This window comes from Alosa sapidissima, chromosome 9 (genome assembly GCF_018492685.1).
Source record: "Alosa sapidissima isolate fAloSap1 chromosome 9, fAloSap1.pri, whole genome shotgun sequence".
NCBI classification, from domain to species: domain Eukaryota; kingdom Metazoa; phylum Chordata; class Actinopteri; order Clupeiformes; family Clupeidae; genus Alosa; species Alosa sapidissima.
In genome coordinates this window covers 15695483-15713090 of record NC_055965.1, presented here as the reverse complement: position 1 = coordinate 15713090, position 17608 = coordinate 15695483, and the positions used below count along the sequence as shown (strand labels likewise).

Here is a 17608-nt window from a genome sequence, read left to right as displayed (position 1 = left end):
ATAATGATGGACTTCAATAGAATAATGAGTCATCGACTGAGAAGACCCCAGAGGAGACGTCACCTCACACCTCCCTTCTCATGGGCAACCCCCTGAGAGGGAGGGAGAGAGAGAGAGGGAGAAAGAGAGAGAGAGAGAGAGAGAGAGGGGGACAGAGAGAGAGAGAGAGAGAGAGAGAGAACATCCTGGTAGAAAACCTTCCCAAGATAAGACTATATCACGTCATCTGTATCTCAATAATATAGCCTAGTTGTTGACATGTTTAAATGCCCAAAAAGGTGGACAACTCACGACAACAAGAACAAGCATTACTGAATGAGGAGTTCAAACTGTCTTCCGACCAAGAAGATTCATTGGTCTGGAGGACCCAGTTTTACTTTTATGCGTTAGCAGCACAGCTCTCAAGAAGACTGTAAAGCTGATGAGACGGACTTGTGGCCGACAAAAACAGTTCAAATCTGACCCGCAGTCATTTTGTGATCCCACCCTGAACATGGGCAAAATGCCCCATTGACATTAATATGTTTTATATAGAGTCACCACACTGCCACCTGTGGTTGTATAGAGTAACCTGTGGTAGCTCTATACAAAACATATTGATGTCAATGGTGCATTTTGCCCATATTCAGGGTGGAAAGTGAAAAAGAAAGATTTGCATAAGACAAGTCAAATTGGTGTTTTTAAAAAGAAAAGATCATGGAGAATAAAGAAAAAAATATTTAAAAAAATCTTTGTATATTCCCACAAGGTGTTTGGGTGCTCTGAAAATGAGAACCAAAAAGATGTTTTAGACTTGTAAAGTCTGCTGTTCAGACCCTGAAGGAATTTATTTTCTGTTCATTGTTTTTTGTGAGAGTGTTCCTACTTATCTCAGTAAGGAAAATAAATCAAGAGCCTATGTTGAGTACAAATATGTCTTCTGAAGGCTTAAACAGAGCCCAGCCAAAAACTCCAATAAAATTTGTATCAACTTTGAGGGACAGCTATGACCATGCAGGATTATCCAGACCAAACGTGACGATTTTGCTACATACTATTCCTATTTATGTACCAGCATGCAAAATTTGAGCCTCCTACATGGTTTAGTTCTTGCGCTGTGGGCTTGTGAACTTTGACAAAGAAAAGAGGCCGAACAAAATCGACACCCCCCTCCCCTTGTAAAACTGTCTGTATCTTGGAAAGTATTGATCTTACATAAGAGTAATTTTACAGTGTGTCTCCTGGGTAACATAGGTACACCTGGTAATTTTTTCAGAATTTTTTGAGACCTAAGTGCGTGGGCCCTGGTTGAATTGACGTGGAATGACCCATTCCCATGTTGTGAGATTCATCAAAGACTAGAAACTTTCTGGACGTATAGACTAGACTACTGTTTTTAAAGACTTAAGATTCCTAAACTTGAGAAAAAGTCAGTCATCTCTACAACACATAGGCCTAGCCTATAAAGTCATCTCTACAACATATTTGACTTCTTTGAGAGCCCTTCCAGATACCAGAGGTCTTTTCGTATCAGGTCAGCGGTGGGCTTTAAGTCATTTGGACATGCAGAGATGTTCTTGCATTAGTGAGCTTTATGAATACTTAGTTTAGCCAGTTTGATGACTCAAGAACTGCCTGGATCTAGCATCCAGATTTGGAACCAATTCTTTTTCCTTCAGCTTTTCTTTCGGTATTGATTTTTTTTTTCTTTTATTCCAGCCCAACCATACATGCAATGATACACCTGGGGCTCCTTGGAGCAGATACAGACTGTAAGAAGCAAGAATGTCACTGCATTGCTTTGTGCGTGCGTGCGCTCTGGTCCATGTACAAAACTGCTGCTGTTGAAAGACTTTGCACTTTACCTGCTATTAGGATGTTACAGTGCACAGATGGTATGTCACTGCACTGTATAATTCAAACTTAAGGAGTGCATTTACATGACATGCACTCGATATGGATCCTATGAGCTGGAAGAGGAATAAAGAGACCCTGTGTGTGTGTGTGTGTGTGTGTGTGTGTGTGTGTGTGTGCGTCTCTGTGTGTGTGTGTGTGTGTGTGTCTGCGTGTGTGTGTGTGTGTGTCTCTGTGTGTGTGTGTGTGTGTGTGCGTGCGCGTTACTAAGATGACATATCTCCAGGTCATGAATGCACTACAATTAAGCAGCCACAGATGACCTTCAGGGTGAACTTTCCAGAGGACCACAGACATAACCTTCCGTGACCTTTCCGGTGATCACCGAGTCAGACGGTCAAGGGAGGACCATTACACAGCAACCGATTAATGACCATGTTATCTAGTTCTGGAAGCATGTACAGCAACCTTATCTGTACGCTATGCGGCAACATGTGAAAAACAACATACATTTGTCAAAGCTGGGTTCATGGTGCTTAGACTCTGCTCATGACATGCACACAATCAAAACACAACAGCTAGTGGACCTGAAGGCCTAGCTAGCTAGCTAGATAGATAGATACTTTATTGATCCCCAGGGGAAATTCAAGGTCTCAGCAGGATACAGACAACACAAACACATTCTTTAACAGCAGAAAGAGTAATTAAAGTATATAATATAAAAACACAACTAAGCAATAAGGACAGTAGAAGATAAAGAATATGATAAATATACTAAAATACAAATTATACTAACTAACACTTAATCTAAATAAATTCTAAAAACAGTATCCACATAGTGGTGATTAATCAATCAGAGGCGCTTGCAATGACTGAGGCAGGGACTGAGCCTGTGATTCTCTGTGCATAGTGAGGTATGGTAAGGTGCTCTAAGGTACTCCGTGTGAACGAGTGTCATGGTGATAGTGCAAATGAGTGAGTCCAACAGTGCAACAATGCAGAAATAAAGTAAAGTCTATATATCTATATATTTAACTATTAAAAGAAAATGTATAAGTGTGGCCACAGTTCGGCTGTGGCATGGAGGGGGGGGGTTATGCATATGTGCTAATGTGCTAATATAGCACGCAAACAGTGAGGCATAAAGACAGTGGTAAAAGTGGCTAGTGGACAGACAGTATCCAAACATGGAGGGGGTGAAGAGGCAGACAGACTATGCAGAGAAGTCTCTCTCCCCTCTTCCCTTAAGTGAGGCATTGAACAGTTCAATGGCCTTGGGGACAAATGACTTTCTCAGTCTATCAGTTGTGCAAGGCAGTGAGCAAAGTCTCAAGCTGATCAGGCTCTTCTGCTTAACAATAGTGCTTTGGAGTGGGTGACACTCATTGTCCAAGATGTTGATCAGTTTGTTCAGGGTCCTTTTGTCAGATAGTGAAGTGATGCAGTTCAGCTCCCACTAGAGCCAGCTTTCCTTACCAGCCTGTCAATTCGCCCCGCATCCTTCTTTCTTGTGCTTCCTCCCCAGCATACTACTGCATAGAAGAGGACGCTAGCAACAACAGACTGGTAGAACATCCTGAGGAGCTTGCTGCACACATTGAAGGACCGCAGCCTCCTCAGGAAGTACAGCCTGCTCTGCCTTTTCTTGTAGAGTGCATCAGTGTTGGCTGACCAGTCCAGTTTATTGTCCAGGTGGAGAACCAGATACTTGTAGGTGCTAACCACCTCCACATTGACCCCATCAATGTGGACTGGTAGCAGAGTGGGCTTAGACCTACGGAAATCCACCACCATCTCCTTGGTCTTTGAAGTGTTGAGTTGAAGATGATTGAGTTTGCACCATTGCACAAAGTCCTCCACCAGGCATTACTGACACAAAATGACACAGGGCTAGTAGGCTGGGTACGGCATACTGTAGATGACTGTTCAGAGAAAGACTACACTAGATGCACGCGGGAGGCTTTAATAGCTCTCGGAGAACACAAATAATGTGTCAGAGACTTGTCAGACAAGTTTGTTAAAGCAATTAGGGATTTGTTTACAACTACACTGTGTTTCAGCGATGGTAATAATGGGATTAGTGCTACATTTACAAACAAACTAGCCATTCTATCAACAAAAGCACAAACCGAGTCCAACATGTTTAGAAAGGGCGTAATCTTCATCACACACACACGGACACATGAACACTCTCACACCAACACCATCCCACACAAACAATCTCTCTCTCTCTCTCTCTCGGTTGCCCATGAGAAGGGAGGTGTGAGGTGACGTCTCCTCTGGGGGTTCCCCCCCCCCCACACACACACAGCTCCACCTCCTCCACAGCTCCACCTGTCTACCTCTCCTCCACAGCTCCACCTGTCTACCTCTCCTCCACAGCTCCACCTGTCTACCTTTCCTCTCTTCCACAGCTCCACCTGTCTGCCTCTCCTCCACAGCTCCACCTGTCTACCTCTCCTCTCCTCCACAGCTCTACCTGTCTGCCTCTCCTCCACAACTCCACCTGTCTACCTCTCCTCTCCTCCACAGCTCCACCTGTCTGTCTCTCCTCCACAGCTCCACCTGTCTGTCTCTCCCCCACAGCTCCACCTGTCTTGTCTCTCCTCCACAGCTCCACCTGTCTACCTGTCCCCCACAGCTCCACCTGTCTGTCTCTCCTCCACAGCTCCACCTGTCTGTCTCTCCCCCACAGCTCCACCTGTCTGTCTCTCCTCCACAGTTCCACCTGTCTGTCTCTCCTCCACAGCTCCACCCGTCTACCTCTCCTCCACAGCTCCACCTCCTCCACAGCTCCACCTGTCTACCTTTCCTCTCTTCCACAGTTCCACCTGTCTGCCTCTCCTCCACAGCTCCACCTGTCTTGTCTCTCCTCCACAGCTCCACCTGTCTGTCTCTCCTCCACAGCTCCACCTGTCTGTCTCTCCTCCACAGCTCCACCTTTCACATTTAACATTTTTACGGATTATTCACTACATGCTTCATTAGTAATAAGCAAGCACAATGAGCTTTGTTGTTACAAGATAAACTTTGTGAATAAAAGACAGCACTTTCAGTTCTTTTCTAAAGCTTTTTTTAATCATTACACGGACGTTTCAGGCAAGACTCCCTTCTTCAGCGTGACTGAGAGATCTATCCTTTATTCACCAAGCATTTATTTTGACGTTCAGGAGAGTTTAGCACCCACTTGAGTTTACACTAAGATGTACTTGATGTTAGGGTTAGTACTGTGAGCATGTGATAATATGTTCTTATTTCAGAAGCACTGGTAACATCTAGTAAAATCAGTCAGCCAAGTGCAAAGAGTAGACTGGCCTATATGCATTATACAAATTGGGACCCAAAATGTTTTCTATCATTAGATGGTAATAATGGCACTGCTGGAAATGTGACACCGACGTTCAGACTTAAATTCCACATTAAAAACATGGAATGTGCTAGATGGCTAACAAGGAAGTTCAAAGCCAAGGTCTTTTATGGTTGCCATGGGCACCAACAGCAGACTTCTTTCAACAGTGTGAGAAAGAGTTCATGCAAAGAGGGGACTAGTTGGACAACAGCAACAAACAGGAAAACTCACAAATAAAAGAAAATGAACAACTACCTCCACTAGGACCACATTACAGAAATGTCAGACTCATTACTAATGAAAATAAAATCCTTTGCTTTTTCTTTTTCATTTGTCAGCACTGCAGTTTGCTGCTATTATTCTGTGCACTACCCACACCATTCATAGAGCACTGTATGGTATTTGTACAGCACGTAGGTCTAGTTTATAACTTTATAAACTATAACTTTACTTTTTGTGATTTGAAGCCTTCAACACCTTTTGCCTTTCTCCACCTGACTGCACTGCATCTGTACGTAACACAAGGGTGTGTTGTGAGCTACACCATGTTCAAGTGCTATAATAGATAGGTCTACGCATTTAACAATTTTTATTTAACCTTTTTTTATTATTAGGAAATAGCTTTAGATTAAACCATCTTTTCCAAAGAAGACCTGGCCAAAGTAGCATGTCGCTACAATAACTGCCCTGACGCCTGAAAAGGCGTTGGAGACAGACAGATGTGCTAACCTTGAACACTACGCCCATCACCACCAGCATGTCCTTTGGAGGCACAACTAAGTGAAATTTGTCAGTTCACCACACTGACCTAATGGCCTCCATGAGATACAGAAGACATTTAACCTATGTCTTCTTTGCAAATGTCAAATGAGCAAATTGAGTCTTGTGAGGGAGCCAATCTAGACACGGTGAGGATCGATACCCTGTAAAGTAGTGCCACAGTGAGTATTGATACCCTGTAAAGTAGTGCTACGGTGAGGATCGATACTCTGTAAAGTAGTGCCACGGTGAGGATCGATACCCTGGTTCTCGTCCACGGTGAACCATGCCATTTGCCTTCAAGCTTTTGAAAACCAGCCTGTGGCTTGGGCAGTGGGGGAAAAAAATCCCCCATAATGCTGTGAGAGAGAGGGCGAACCTCCTGAGGAGGGTACGTGGGAGGCAGGCAGGCAGTGAGCGTGCTGAAGGAGCTGGGCCGCATGCAGCACTACTGTGTGCGTCATCCACCTATTCTACTCTTTACTTTTTGGACTTCTATATTTGCGGCGTGTGTGTGTGTGCGCGTGTGCATATGTGTGTGTGTGTGTGAGAGAGAGAGAGAGAGATAGAGAGAGTAGGGGTGGGTGGTTGGCTGTGGAGAGACCTTGAAAAACAAAAGGAGGGAGGCTGGTGCATGCAGGCCACTACAAATCCCCTCCTCTGCAGTGTTTAAATTGCAATGCTAATTTGATATCGCACCCACGTTTGTAGGGGGGGGGCTTTGAACGCCTGCCACACACACACACACACACACACACAGAGAGAGACACAGACACACAGACACACACAGAGACGCACAACGTGCACGCTCTTCAAGGAAGGAGAAAAATATTAAATGTGGAGGAACGGGGACCGGTACAATTAGAAACGAAACCTTATCATCCCTCATAACGATGATGATTACCAGGGCACCACGGTGTAGCCACAGTCACAGTCGGCCCCAGTGACGCATCGCCACGGAGAGGACCAGCAGGAAGTGGGAGAGAACTAGCACTAGCACTGAAACGATAGAGTGACGTCCCTTAGCGCATATCCCATTTCAATTTCAATTCATTTTCTAGTCATCTATGGAGTTCATTAGCAATAATAACATTGCTTGTAACATAGCCTAAAGTCTGAGTCATACCAAGAACGAAACTGTGGGGCAAATAAATAAATAAATAAATAAATAAATAAATAAATAAATAAATAAATAAATGTGAACAAAGACGAAACGCCTTGAACAGAACCCAGCAGCAGCAGCTTCAGATGCCAGAAGTGAGGACAAAATGGAGAAAAATGTTTTAAAAATAGTGTCATCAATCTGCTCATGGCCATTGCCTGAGGATTTCAGTGAATGGGGTCCATTAAATATTCATGGGACACGAGCGAGCAGACAATGTGAGGCCGGTGAGCGGTGCTCATGCAGCACGTGAACTTCAATGAGAACGGGAAAGCGCTGACAACCGTCTCCCGTTGTGTCTCCGACGAGCGCCAAAGACGTCTCGGGAGACTGGCTGCAAGCCTACTAGGCCTGTTTTTCCATCGCTCCGTTTTGCGTCGGTTTCTTCCCCAACCGCTTCGCTTCTGCTCTTTATGTTGCTCCCGTTACTTTAGAAACGGGTCCGTCCCTCTTACACACCCTCGTACTGACATCCCCTCCGCTCCTGTCAAAGTCTCCGCTCCTGTCACTCTACTCCGCTCTTTTTCATGTACTTCTGCCCCATCTTCCCTTAGCAGCCACACTTGTAGCTGTCAGTCTCATCACCTATGACCTGCCGGCCCTGTCAGCCCCCCCCTCGTCACTTCTCCACCTGCATAAGGAGTTGGGTGTCTAAAACTTGCCCCCCGCCCCCCACCCCCCCTCCCCCTTCTTCACTTCTCCACCTGCATAAGGAGTTGGGTGTCTAAAACTCGGTTCACTTCATTCATTCTCTTTTCCCCTTCGCTCCTCTCTCCCTCATTTGAATTGCATCCATTATTTTTTGATTATTTTGACTCTGCAGCAGCAAAAATGTTACTATATTTAAGACCACAGAGAAAGCAACTAAGCCCTCAACATGCACACGTCTTCACACAGAAAAACACATCTGTGTGGATCCTGCTTTGCGATAGTGTTCAACTCAGATTTACATTCATAGCCAATTACAGTGTTACTTTCAGTGTTGAACAGATTTGTTATCACCTGAGCTCACACATCACCTTTCAAAACCACACTGATACCGAAACACATTGTGGTCGTTGTTTTACAATGATATCTCTCTTTTCCGGTCTATTCTTCTCTTTGCCTGTCTGTCTCTCTCAGTTTCTATCCATCTCTCTAAAAACTCCATCCATTTCTTTCTCCCTCTCCATCCATCTTTTTATCCCTCCATCCATTTCTCTCTCCCTCTGTCTGTCTGTCTCTCTCTCTCTCTATCCATCTTTCCATCACTATCGCTCCATCCATCTTTTTATCCTTCCATCTCTCTCTCTCTCTCTCTCGCTCTCTCTCTCTGTCTCTAATCCTGTATTGAAAGCTCCTGATTGTGGATGAAATTACACCCCCACTCTGGGAGGTCTGCCCAGGATGGGCCAGTTGGCCTTGGAGGAGATTACCACCTCCAGCACAAACACACAAACCTGCGTGCCAATCGGTTTGTTTCAGAGCCTTTTAAACACATCACTGCTTCCCGAGTACGCCGTCTCACCCACAACCTCCACAGAATAGCCATATACCACAACTTCATCATGTCTATCAATATCAGCATCACACCAATATCATATCAATACCATATCGCATTATCATCACATCAGTATCATATCAATCAATATAGCCAATGTATGAATATTATATCAAGATCAATCTGTGTGTTCGCTCTTATCAATATCTTGTCATCTCATACCCATACCCACTTCATATCTAGGCTATGTTATGTCATATAGGTCAAACCCACATCAGAATTAGTTCCCATCTCTGAGTCCAGAGAGGAGAATTGGGGTCAGTTGTCCCACCGAATCCGTTAGGAACCCAACCCACCCCATGCCAACTGAAGCTGAGCCGCATGACCTGACTTTGGTGGACTCTCAAGAGTTCATGACCTCAATCCCACAATGCCCTCTGCTTGGCGCAGGGCTAACGTGGGTTTACAGGGCTGTGTGGAGAAGAGGATGCTTTCGGTGGCAACAAAAATTATATATACCCAACACATAAAACACACAACACACACACAAAAAACCCACAACCTATATACAAAACATGATGTCGGAAGAGAGGTAAGACTGTACTTTTTGCAACCATATCTCTGGCTTGAGCCCAGGAAGAGTGGTTCATTTTACCTCTGCAAAAGAGTAGATTTTTGCTTTTGCACTTTCTCCATGGTCTGGTCTGTGAACACTCCAGTGACACAGTAATAGCCTCTTGCTGCTGTTCCTACGGTTACCTACACATCAGGCCCTTGCAATATGTGTGGGCAGACAGCAGATATCTCACTCTGTGTGTGTGTGTGTGTGTGAGACAGGTGGTGAGAGTTGATGACATACTTTTGAAAGATGACTACACTCACACAATGTGTGAACAATACAAAAAAAGCCCAGTTGATTGTATCATAAATCATGGTTGAGTTTATGTCAGCGAGAGAGAAAGAGAGAGAGATAGAACGAGAGTGTGTCATGTGATGCATGTTTTAGAGAGAGAAAGAGAGCGAGAGAAAGAGAAAGAGAAAGAGAGAGAGAGAGAGAGAGAGAGAGAGTGTTTCATGTGATGCATGTTTTAGAGAGAAAGAAAGAGAGATAGAGAGAGAGTGTGTCATGTGATGCATGTTTTAGAGAGAAAGAAAGAGATATAGAGAGAGAGAAAGAGAGTGTGTCATGTGATGCATGTTTTAGAGAGAAAGAGAGAGAGAGAGAAAGAGAGTGTGTCATGTGATGCATGTTTTAGAGAGAAAGAAAGAGATATAGAGAGAGAGAAAGAGTGTGTCATGTGATGCATGTTTTAGAGAGAGAGTGAGAGAGAGAGAGAGAGAGAAAGGGAGAGTGTGCCGTGTGATGCATGTTTTAGAGAGAGAGAGAGAGAGAGAGAGAGAGAGAGAGAGAGAGAGAGAGAGAGAGAGAGAAAGGGAGAGTGTGCCGTGTGATGCATGTTTTAGACTTCCGTAGGTGTATGGAAATGTAAAGAACAAGAAGAAGAGCGCCAGGGCGCTTGAGAGCATTCTGTCGGGTGATGTGCCGCAGCGTTCATGGTACTGTATGTGTGGGTGTATCTAAAACTGGAATGTGGACAAGATATGTGGATAGTTTAGTGGGTTCATCAAACAAAGACAGGAACAGATTAGTGTGTTGGCCTTGTGTGTACAATTGGCCTTTGTGTGTGTGTGCTTTGAGAGGAATGGCATGTGTACCTGCTTGTTCATGGAAGCCTAGTGCAAACAGGCAGCAGGAGCAACACCCTGTGGGTCCTCTGAGCGCTTTGTGTTGGGCTGTCAAGCAGACACTTTTCTCAGGGGTGTGTGTGTGGTGTGGTGTGGTGTGTACTGTATGTACTCTGACAGCTGAGTTCGGTGTTTTGCTGCCAGTGTGTGTGGTGTGTGTGGTGTGTGCGTGTGTGCTCTGGCAGCTGAGTTTGGTGTGTGTGCTGCCAGCGTCTGTGCTGTGCAGCCACATGGGTTCTATCATAACACACCAACCAGCAAGTGAGCACATGATGCCCAACCACTGACAGGATACAGCAGTAAGAACAGCCAAGAGACAAGAAACAAGTCAGCGTGGTACAGCCAGGGGATGTTGGCTTAAACTGTGTGTGTGTGTGTGCATGCTTCCAGGGATATCTGACACTAGTTTTAGATGACATCTCCACCTTTCCTTTCCCTGACCCAAACACCCACACACCTTGGCTCTCTTCATCTCAAGTCAGCTTGATATGAATGCATAATGGGTCTATGTGTGTGTACGTAAGTAGGTAAGTGCACAGGTTTGAGTACATTCACCCCACCACAAAAAGACACACACACACACACACACACACACACACACACACACACACACACGACACACACACACACACCCCTTTCTGTTGAGGTCTGCGGCTGGTGAGTGCAAAAAAAACTTCCAGGTGGAGTAGAACCTTTTAGGTTAAAAAGAGAATGGGAAGGTGTTTTCCTCAAAAAAGGACACAAGCTGATAAACCGATTGCCAAAACCGTTGGCAATGTATCTAATAGTTGACAAATTGATCAATCGACTAATTGTTGTAGCCCTACTAACAACAGCCGATAGCCACCGAAATGAAGGCAGATGTCGGTGCGAACTTCACTTCAATGGACGTGACGCACGCTCTAACACAGTAGGCTTGGCTATTTCAGTCACCACCGCTGTGTGGGCACATGGAACACTACACTTAGATTTCAGCCTTTCATTTAGCAGACAGACACTCCGTGGACATCACCACATATCAGACTGGAGGCATCGGTGTGCTGCCTGGGAGGGTGAACCCACGAGCTACCAGTTCAACCAGTTGGGGACAAACCAGTCTAGTCACAGGAACACGGCAGTGCTTTGAAACTGGGGAGGCTGACCATACGGCCTCTACGGATCTAGCCACTCTAAAAAAACAAACAAACAAACAAACGAAGCCCAGAGGTCATAATTTCTACAGCCCCACTCCAGCTCCCCCCCCCCCCCCCCCCCGATTGATACAACACAGACCAAAACAAAAAAACACAGAGTACAGATCAATATAATCTTTATTTTTAAAAAACACTCTTTAGTTTTGACCCACAATCCTTGTTGACAGGACAGGGACAGGGACAGGGAGAGGAAGTGAAGAGCACCCCCCCATCCCAATCCCCGTCCATCACCGTGCGGATCGATGCCAGCCAGTGGAGTTTGGCCGAGTGCCGGCGAAAGAGCGAACGTGAGAGCGAGCGAGCGGCTGATGAGGATGTGACTGGAGCCGGTGACAGTGGGGGTGGATTGATTTTGTTTGGAGAAACACACGCTAAGCACTGTACTGGGAGGACGAGCTCATTACACAACGAGAGATGAGACCAGATCTGATCTTATCAGATGACTACACGGAGAGAGAAAGGGAGAGAGAGAGGTAGAGAGAGAGAGAGAGAGAGAGAGAGAGAGAGAGAGAGAGAGAGAGAGAGAGAGAGAAGAGGTGACAAGATCAGATCAGATGATACTACATGGAGAGCTGTGTGGGTGTGTGTAGAAAGAAAGAAAGAAATAAAGAAAGAAAGAAAGAGACAGACAGAGAGAGCTGGCTACTCTGTTCATCTGTTCATCCTAGCTGTTGATATAGGCCTACTTCCAGTTATCGATATTAAAGCCTTGTTGTTCAATGTTATAGGAGTAGTTGTTTAAGCTGCTGTTGTGTGCATGGATGAGAAAAATGAAAGTCGGGCTACCTGCTGGAGATGTAAAAAACACACATAATGCAACCAGTAGGAATGTTTAAGAGAGGCACAACACTAAGCACTAGTGACAGCTCTGATTGGGTAATGAGCCTGTGATCCTAAGACAGGAGATAGCTAAGCTACTACGGTGGCTGTACTAATTGTGGTAATTGTAAAAGTTGTAGTTTGTGTGTTGTGTTGTCGTAACAGGGAAATGACTGAGGGGAAACAGAGCTAGGCTAGCTAACTGCAAATTTAATAATGCGATGCTTCAAGTAGGAAAGTGTCTTGTGTGCATCGTGTGGTTTTCCAAGAGAGCGTAAAGTGTGTTTTTTTTAGCGTTGAAATGTTTGTGTTTCGGACGGCTTGTGGTGGAGCTTGCTCTATGACTATGAAAACACCTGCTCCTCCACGCAGTAGAGAGGAAAACAAGAAAGATGGGTTCACACCATCCAACCAAATGGTCAACTAAAATGGCCAGACTTACTGTATATGTATACTCTGTAAGCATTACATGTATGTTTCCATTTGTGTGTGTTTCCTGTGTTCACCCATGCGTATGTATGTGTACGTGTTGGTTCTCGGTCTCTCTCGGAGTGTGTGTGTGTGTTGCTCCGAGTGACTTCCTCTCTGGCCGGTGAGGCTGGTCCTACCATGAGTACCCCTGTCTGGTATTCTAACGAGGGGCTCAGTGGCCAGCCGGCCAACACACACACACACACAGGAAATATGGACTGCAGCTACGCACAAACATCCTCACCTCAATAAACACTGGTAGTAAAAAATAAAACAGCTGGAGTGGAAACAGAGACAGACAGACATGTATAGTATCAACCCAACCTCTCTCTGGCCCTCTCCTTCATGGGACCTCAGCCTCTTTATCGGTCTGTAGCTGCCCCATCTCTCTCTCTCTCTCTCTCTCTCTCTCTCTCTATGGGCGAGCACATTCTGAAGGAGAATTCTTAATTAGAGTGTTCCTCATTAGAACTCATTTAAAGTTCCTGAGAAGCAAAACAGTAGCAAGGAGAAAGTGAGAGTATGTGAGTGTGAGCAAACTAGTGGTGCGGTGTGTGTGTGTGTGTGTGTGTGTGTGTGTGTGTGTGTGCCTGGTGAACCACTGCGCAGAATGAGTCATACTGGCCCAGCTCGCGGACAGAAAACAAAAAAAAATCATTAAATAAACACATCAATAAAAGCACCAAAGCAGAGGGAGAGAGAGGGAGAGAGAGATCGAGAAAGAGAGAGAGAGAGAACACAAACGGGGGGAACCCTACTCATACCAGGCTTGGGACAGACCATTCTGGGGGGGGGGGGGGGGGGCACCCCCTCTAGAGCGGCATCCGTCTCACCCCTGTCCCCAGGACACTCCTGCGACAGCACATTTCCCCTCTCTCCCTGCTACACCCCTACCACACTTTAAAGCAACACAACGCAGTTCTTTTACCCTCAAATAATGCCTTTCAACTCATTTTGATGCCACACTGATTACAAAATAAGGAGAATGGAGTCTCTGATGTTGCCAATGCAAGCCCAGAATGCCTGGTATTGCACTACACAACGCTATTGTCACAGATAGGATGAATGGACGAACTGGGTATCTGCGCTAAATGGGTACCCATGGGACCGCGTGGGGCAACATGGGACTGACTGCGTGGGGCAACATGGGGCTGCGTGGGGCAACATGGGGCTGCGTGGGGCAACATGGGACTGCGTGGGGCAACATGGGACTGCGTGGGGCAACATGGGACTGCGTGGGGCTACTTTGGACTGCATGGGACTAGGTGGGACTGTGCGGGGCTACACGTTATTTAGATGGTCAGGGGAATGAAGTGCATTCCCAGCATTCTCCTGATGGTCGGGTCGGATGTTTGTAAACTGGATACTTTCCTGATACTTCACAAAAATCAAACAGAGGATGCAGCTCAACCTACATAAACATCCATACGTTTAAAGCAGCCACTATATCTTAAGGGAATAATTTGTGCAATAGTTGTCAAACCCAAGTCAAGAGGAACTTTTCCACAGTGATGATTGCTGGTACACAATTTTGATGAGTGTTTAGATGGAACTTCTGAGAGAGCCATTTCAATGAGGCATCATTAAAGACTATCTGCATCTACAGCGTATCTAACAGTGTATGAGCAGAGTGACTTGATTGATTCTGATGCCCATATGATTTTTGCTGGCAAAAACTCCCGTACACTCTGATACCCTGTTGCATAAGTGTTTAAGTGAAGTAAGATGGATTTAGCAAACACTCTTATCGAAAGTGACCAGGACTGGCAGTGATCCAGATTGACCACCTCTCACTACTGTTGCTAAGTAATGCCTTATGGCCTGATGTGACCAAGTCAAACAAGGGGAGCAAACTGAGATCCCAAGAGAAAGTGTTTCTGTGGCTGACAGGACTGCACCTGAACCTGCAGGACTGCTTTAATATAAGAGCCGATAACAGTGAACTAAGGGCGGTAGCAACAAACAGTGTTTAAAGGTTAAAACCATCAGTCCTTGTCTGTCTGTCTGTCTCATTCAGAGCCTGTGTGTGTGTGTGTGTGTGTGTGTGTGTGTGTGTGTGTGTGTGTTCCTCTTTTTGCTCTCTGAGCCTTTCCTGGTGCAACCGGTCCTTTGGCCGACACTGGCATCACCACCTTTGCCCTGACGTGAGCAGTGTGGCAGCCGCCACCGCCACCTCCACCATCGTCACTGGAGTGTTGGAGGTGTGGGAGGTGAGCACTGAGTTCAAGTGGTTTACTGTGGCTGTGGATTTCTCTCCTGCCTCTATGCTCCCTGTGGCGTGGGAGGTGTGTGTGTGTGTGTGTGTGTGTGTGTGTGTGTGTGTGTGTTCACTCTGGATGAGTTCTACAGCACACTGTTCTCATTTCATCCCACCTGCGTCTTGGAAAGCGGAGCCGTTGGCATGGAGATGGTGAGACCTCAACGAATAATATGCTAAGCTTGAGTACACACACACACACACACACACACACACACACACACACACACACACACACACACACACAGCATAATAGCGCTGGTTTGGGCCAGTTATGATAGAGTGGGCATGCAATTCTTGCTGTAGGGGGCATTGAAGCCACTTAAATCTATGCATTCCCTCTTTTCTCATGCTCTTTCTCTCGGTCACCCAGTGTCCTCCTCCTAGTCCGTTTTGACATTCCCTGGTGAGCCACTAAAGCTCACTCTCTCCCTAATAAGGAGTCAGGGTGCAACCAACAGCGACGAAGACCCCCAAAGCTGCAACATAGTAGAGCTGCAACTAGATTCATCACACACAACACACACACACACACACACAGAAAAGTGGTTGCTTCTCTGAATTATAAGTCATTAATCTCCATCAAATAGAAGTCATAATCAAGCACATGAGATCGGTGTGTGTGTTTGTGTCTGTGTGTGTGTGTGTGTGTGTGTGTGTGTGTGTGTGTGTATGTATTGGGCTTCATTTGCTCTCAGCCACTTCAAAGCATGTGATGCACAAATGCCAAATGAGCATACACGTCATTGGTTTGGATCCTTCTCCAATAGGACGTTGCCCTTTTAAAAACCAGTGTGCGTTACAACGCCCTAACTCACAGCCTTCTGAAGTGTCGCACACTAACACACACATTCATTTAAGGTGAGCCATAAATTACTGAGTGCCTCAGTTATCCAGGACCAATCAGAAACAGAGATTCAGTGTTTCATTTTTTTTTTCTCTTACAGTTTATTAGTCTGTTAGTCAAGGCCAAGGAAAGCAAATGTAGCATAGCTCACTCCCAGACCCCCAGGTTGTTTGGGTCCGCTGGCTGTAGGCTAAACCAGAACACAAAGCAGGTCCTTCGCTCCAAGCCATTGACTACTGTAGCCAATCTTCAAGAAACAGGTGCTCAGGCTCCAACAATGCCCAACTTGGGCCAGGATCGAGGACCTTGCCTTTAAAGAAACATGGTGATGGGCAGTGTGTGTGTGTGTGTGTGTGTGTGTGTGTGTCTGGTACAACCAGGATACATGTGTCCCAGGGCAAAGGAAGAGAAAATCCCATAAGAAGTGTTTGAAGTCCCAGCCACAAACAGAAGCCAGCCAGGGTACAAACTACTGTAACGCTAAAGAATCAAGATGTAGGCCTAGATAACACATTTTTAAGGGCTTGTTCAAGCTGTGCCTCTTTATAATCCTCTCTACATTCAAGAGAAGTGACCTGTCCTGTGTCTAAAAACTTGAAAAAGTAATAGTATTGCAATAGCCATGTTTTCCCAAAACAAAAACAGTGGTATGGCTCAGTTAAACGTGACTGCCAAGAGTGAACCTTGGTCTGGTGCATTTTGCAATTGCCTGTATTAACCTACGTCGCAGGATAATGAGGTTTGGCTCTTTATGGAAGTGTTTCATATTCAAGGCAGTCCATAACGCAGTGGTTTATATATGTGTTCTGATTGTGGATATAGGTGAAGCAGAGATGCTTCGAGCGATTGAGGACACAAACCCCTACAGCTGCATGTCGTGCCTCAATAACAGGGGGCGGGGCGCAGGGCTTGTCAAACAGTTCCAGCAGCGTGAACATTTTTGGAATTCCATCACGGCCGTCTGAAACAAGGTACCCAGGCTAACAGGCTAACGTTAACTAGCTTTGCCTCCCTATAAAACACACATGCGCTGGTTTTAAATTATGAGTCTCGGAAACGCAGTTGGGGTTTGGGTTTGAGTGAGGGAATTAAAAGTTAAAGCGAGAGACAACTTGCACAACTTCTTAATGTCAAAACGTCATTCCTGTTAGCCGCGGCTAACCACATAGCTCCGTGGCACTGGCAGGCAGTCTGCACATGAAAAGCCCCTCAAGAGGGAAAACATCCAGCCCCATGGAATGTTCGCCACATTCCAGCCACCCCGTTATCTAAAACCAAACCCCGTTTACTGGATAGGTTACATACCTGCAATTCTGCCCGTTCCACTTCCCATTGCGCTCTTTCGACCTCAAACCGGGCCCATTCGTGCTGCAGAAAGTGCAGTATCCCCGGAATACTGTACTGCGCCCTAGCCGCCTCACCGCCCCCGCCGTCGCCGGTTTGTGGTGCTTTCCCACCGACGACGCTGGCTATCAACGAGTTGTTGTTATTGTTGAAGAACACTCCGGGCCCTGCCTGATCGTCCATGGCCAGGCCAGGTTCGGGGGGTCTCAATGCCCAGTTGTGTCGCCTATTTTCTCCCCTGTCACTTTGGTGTATATCCGTCTATGTGCACAAAATGGACAATGTATCACGCTTCTCGCAGCTCTCTCTTCTGGTGCTGAGCATGCAAACTCATGTCTGGTTGTCTTG

At 45.9% G+C, this 17608-nt stretch overlaps 1 protein-coding gene across 1 annotated transcript in view; it reads right to left on the bottom strand.

Annotated features, from left to right (window-relative positions):
- strn (striatin, calmodulin binding protein) overlaps positions 1-17608 on the bottom strand; it is a 52195-nt gene extending 34587 nt beyond the window's left edge. The window contains 1 exon segment of the mRNA XM_042102701.1: positions 17222-17608. Within this exon segment, the coding sequence (XP_041958635.1) occupies positions 17222-17443 (222 nt within the window). The 5' untranslated portion in view covers positions 17444-17608.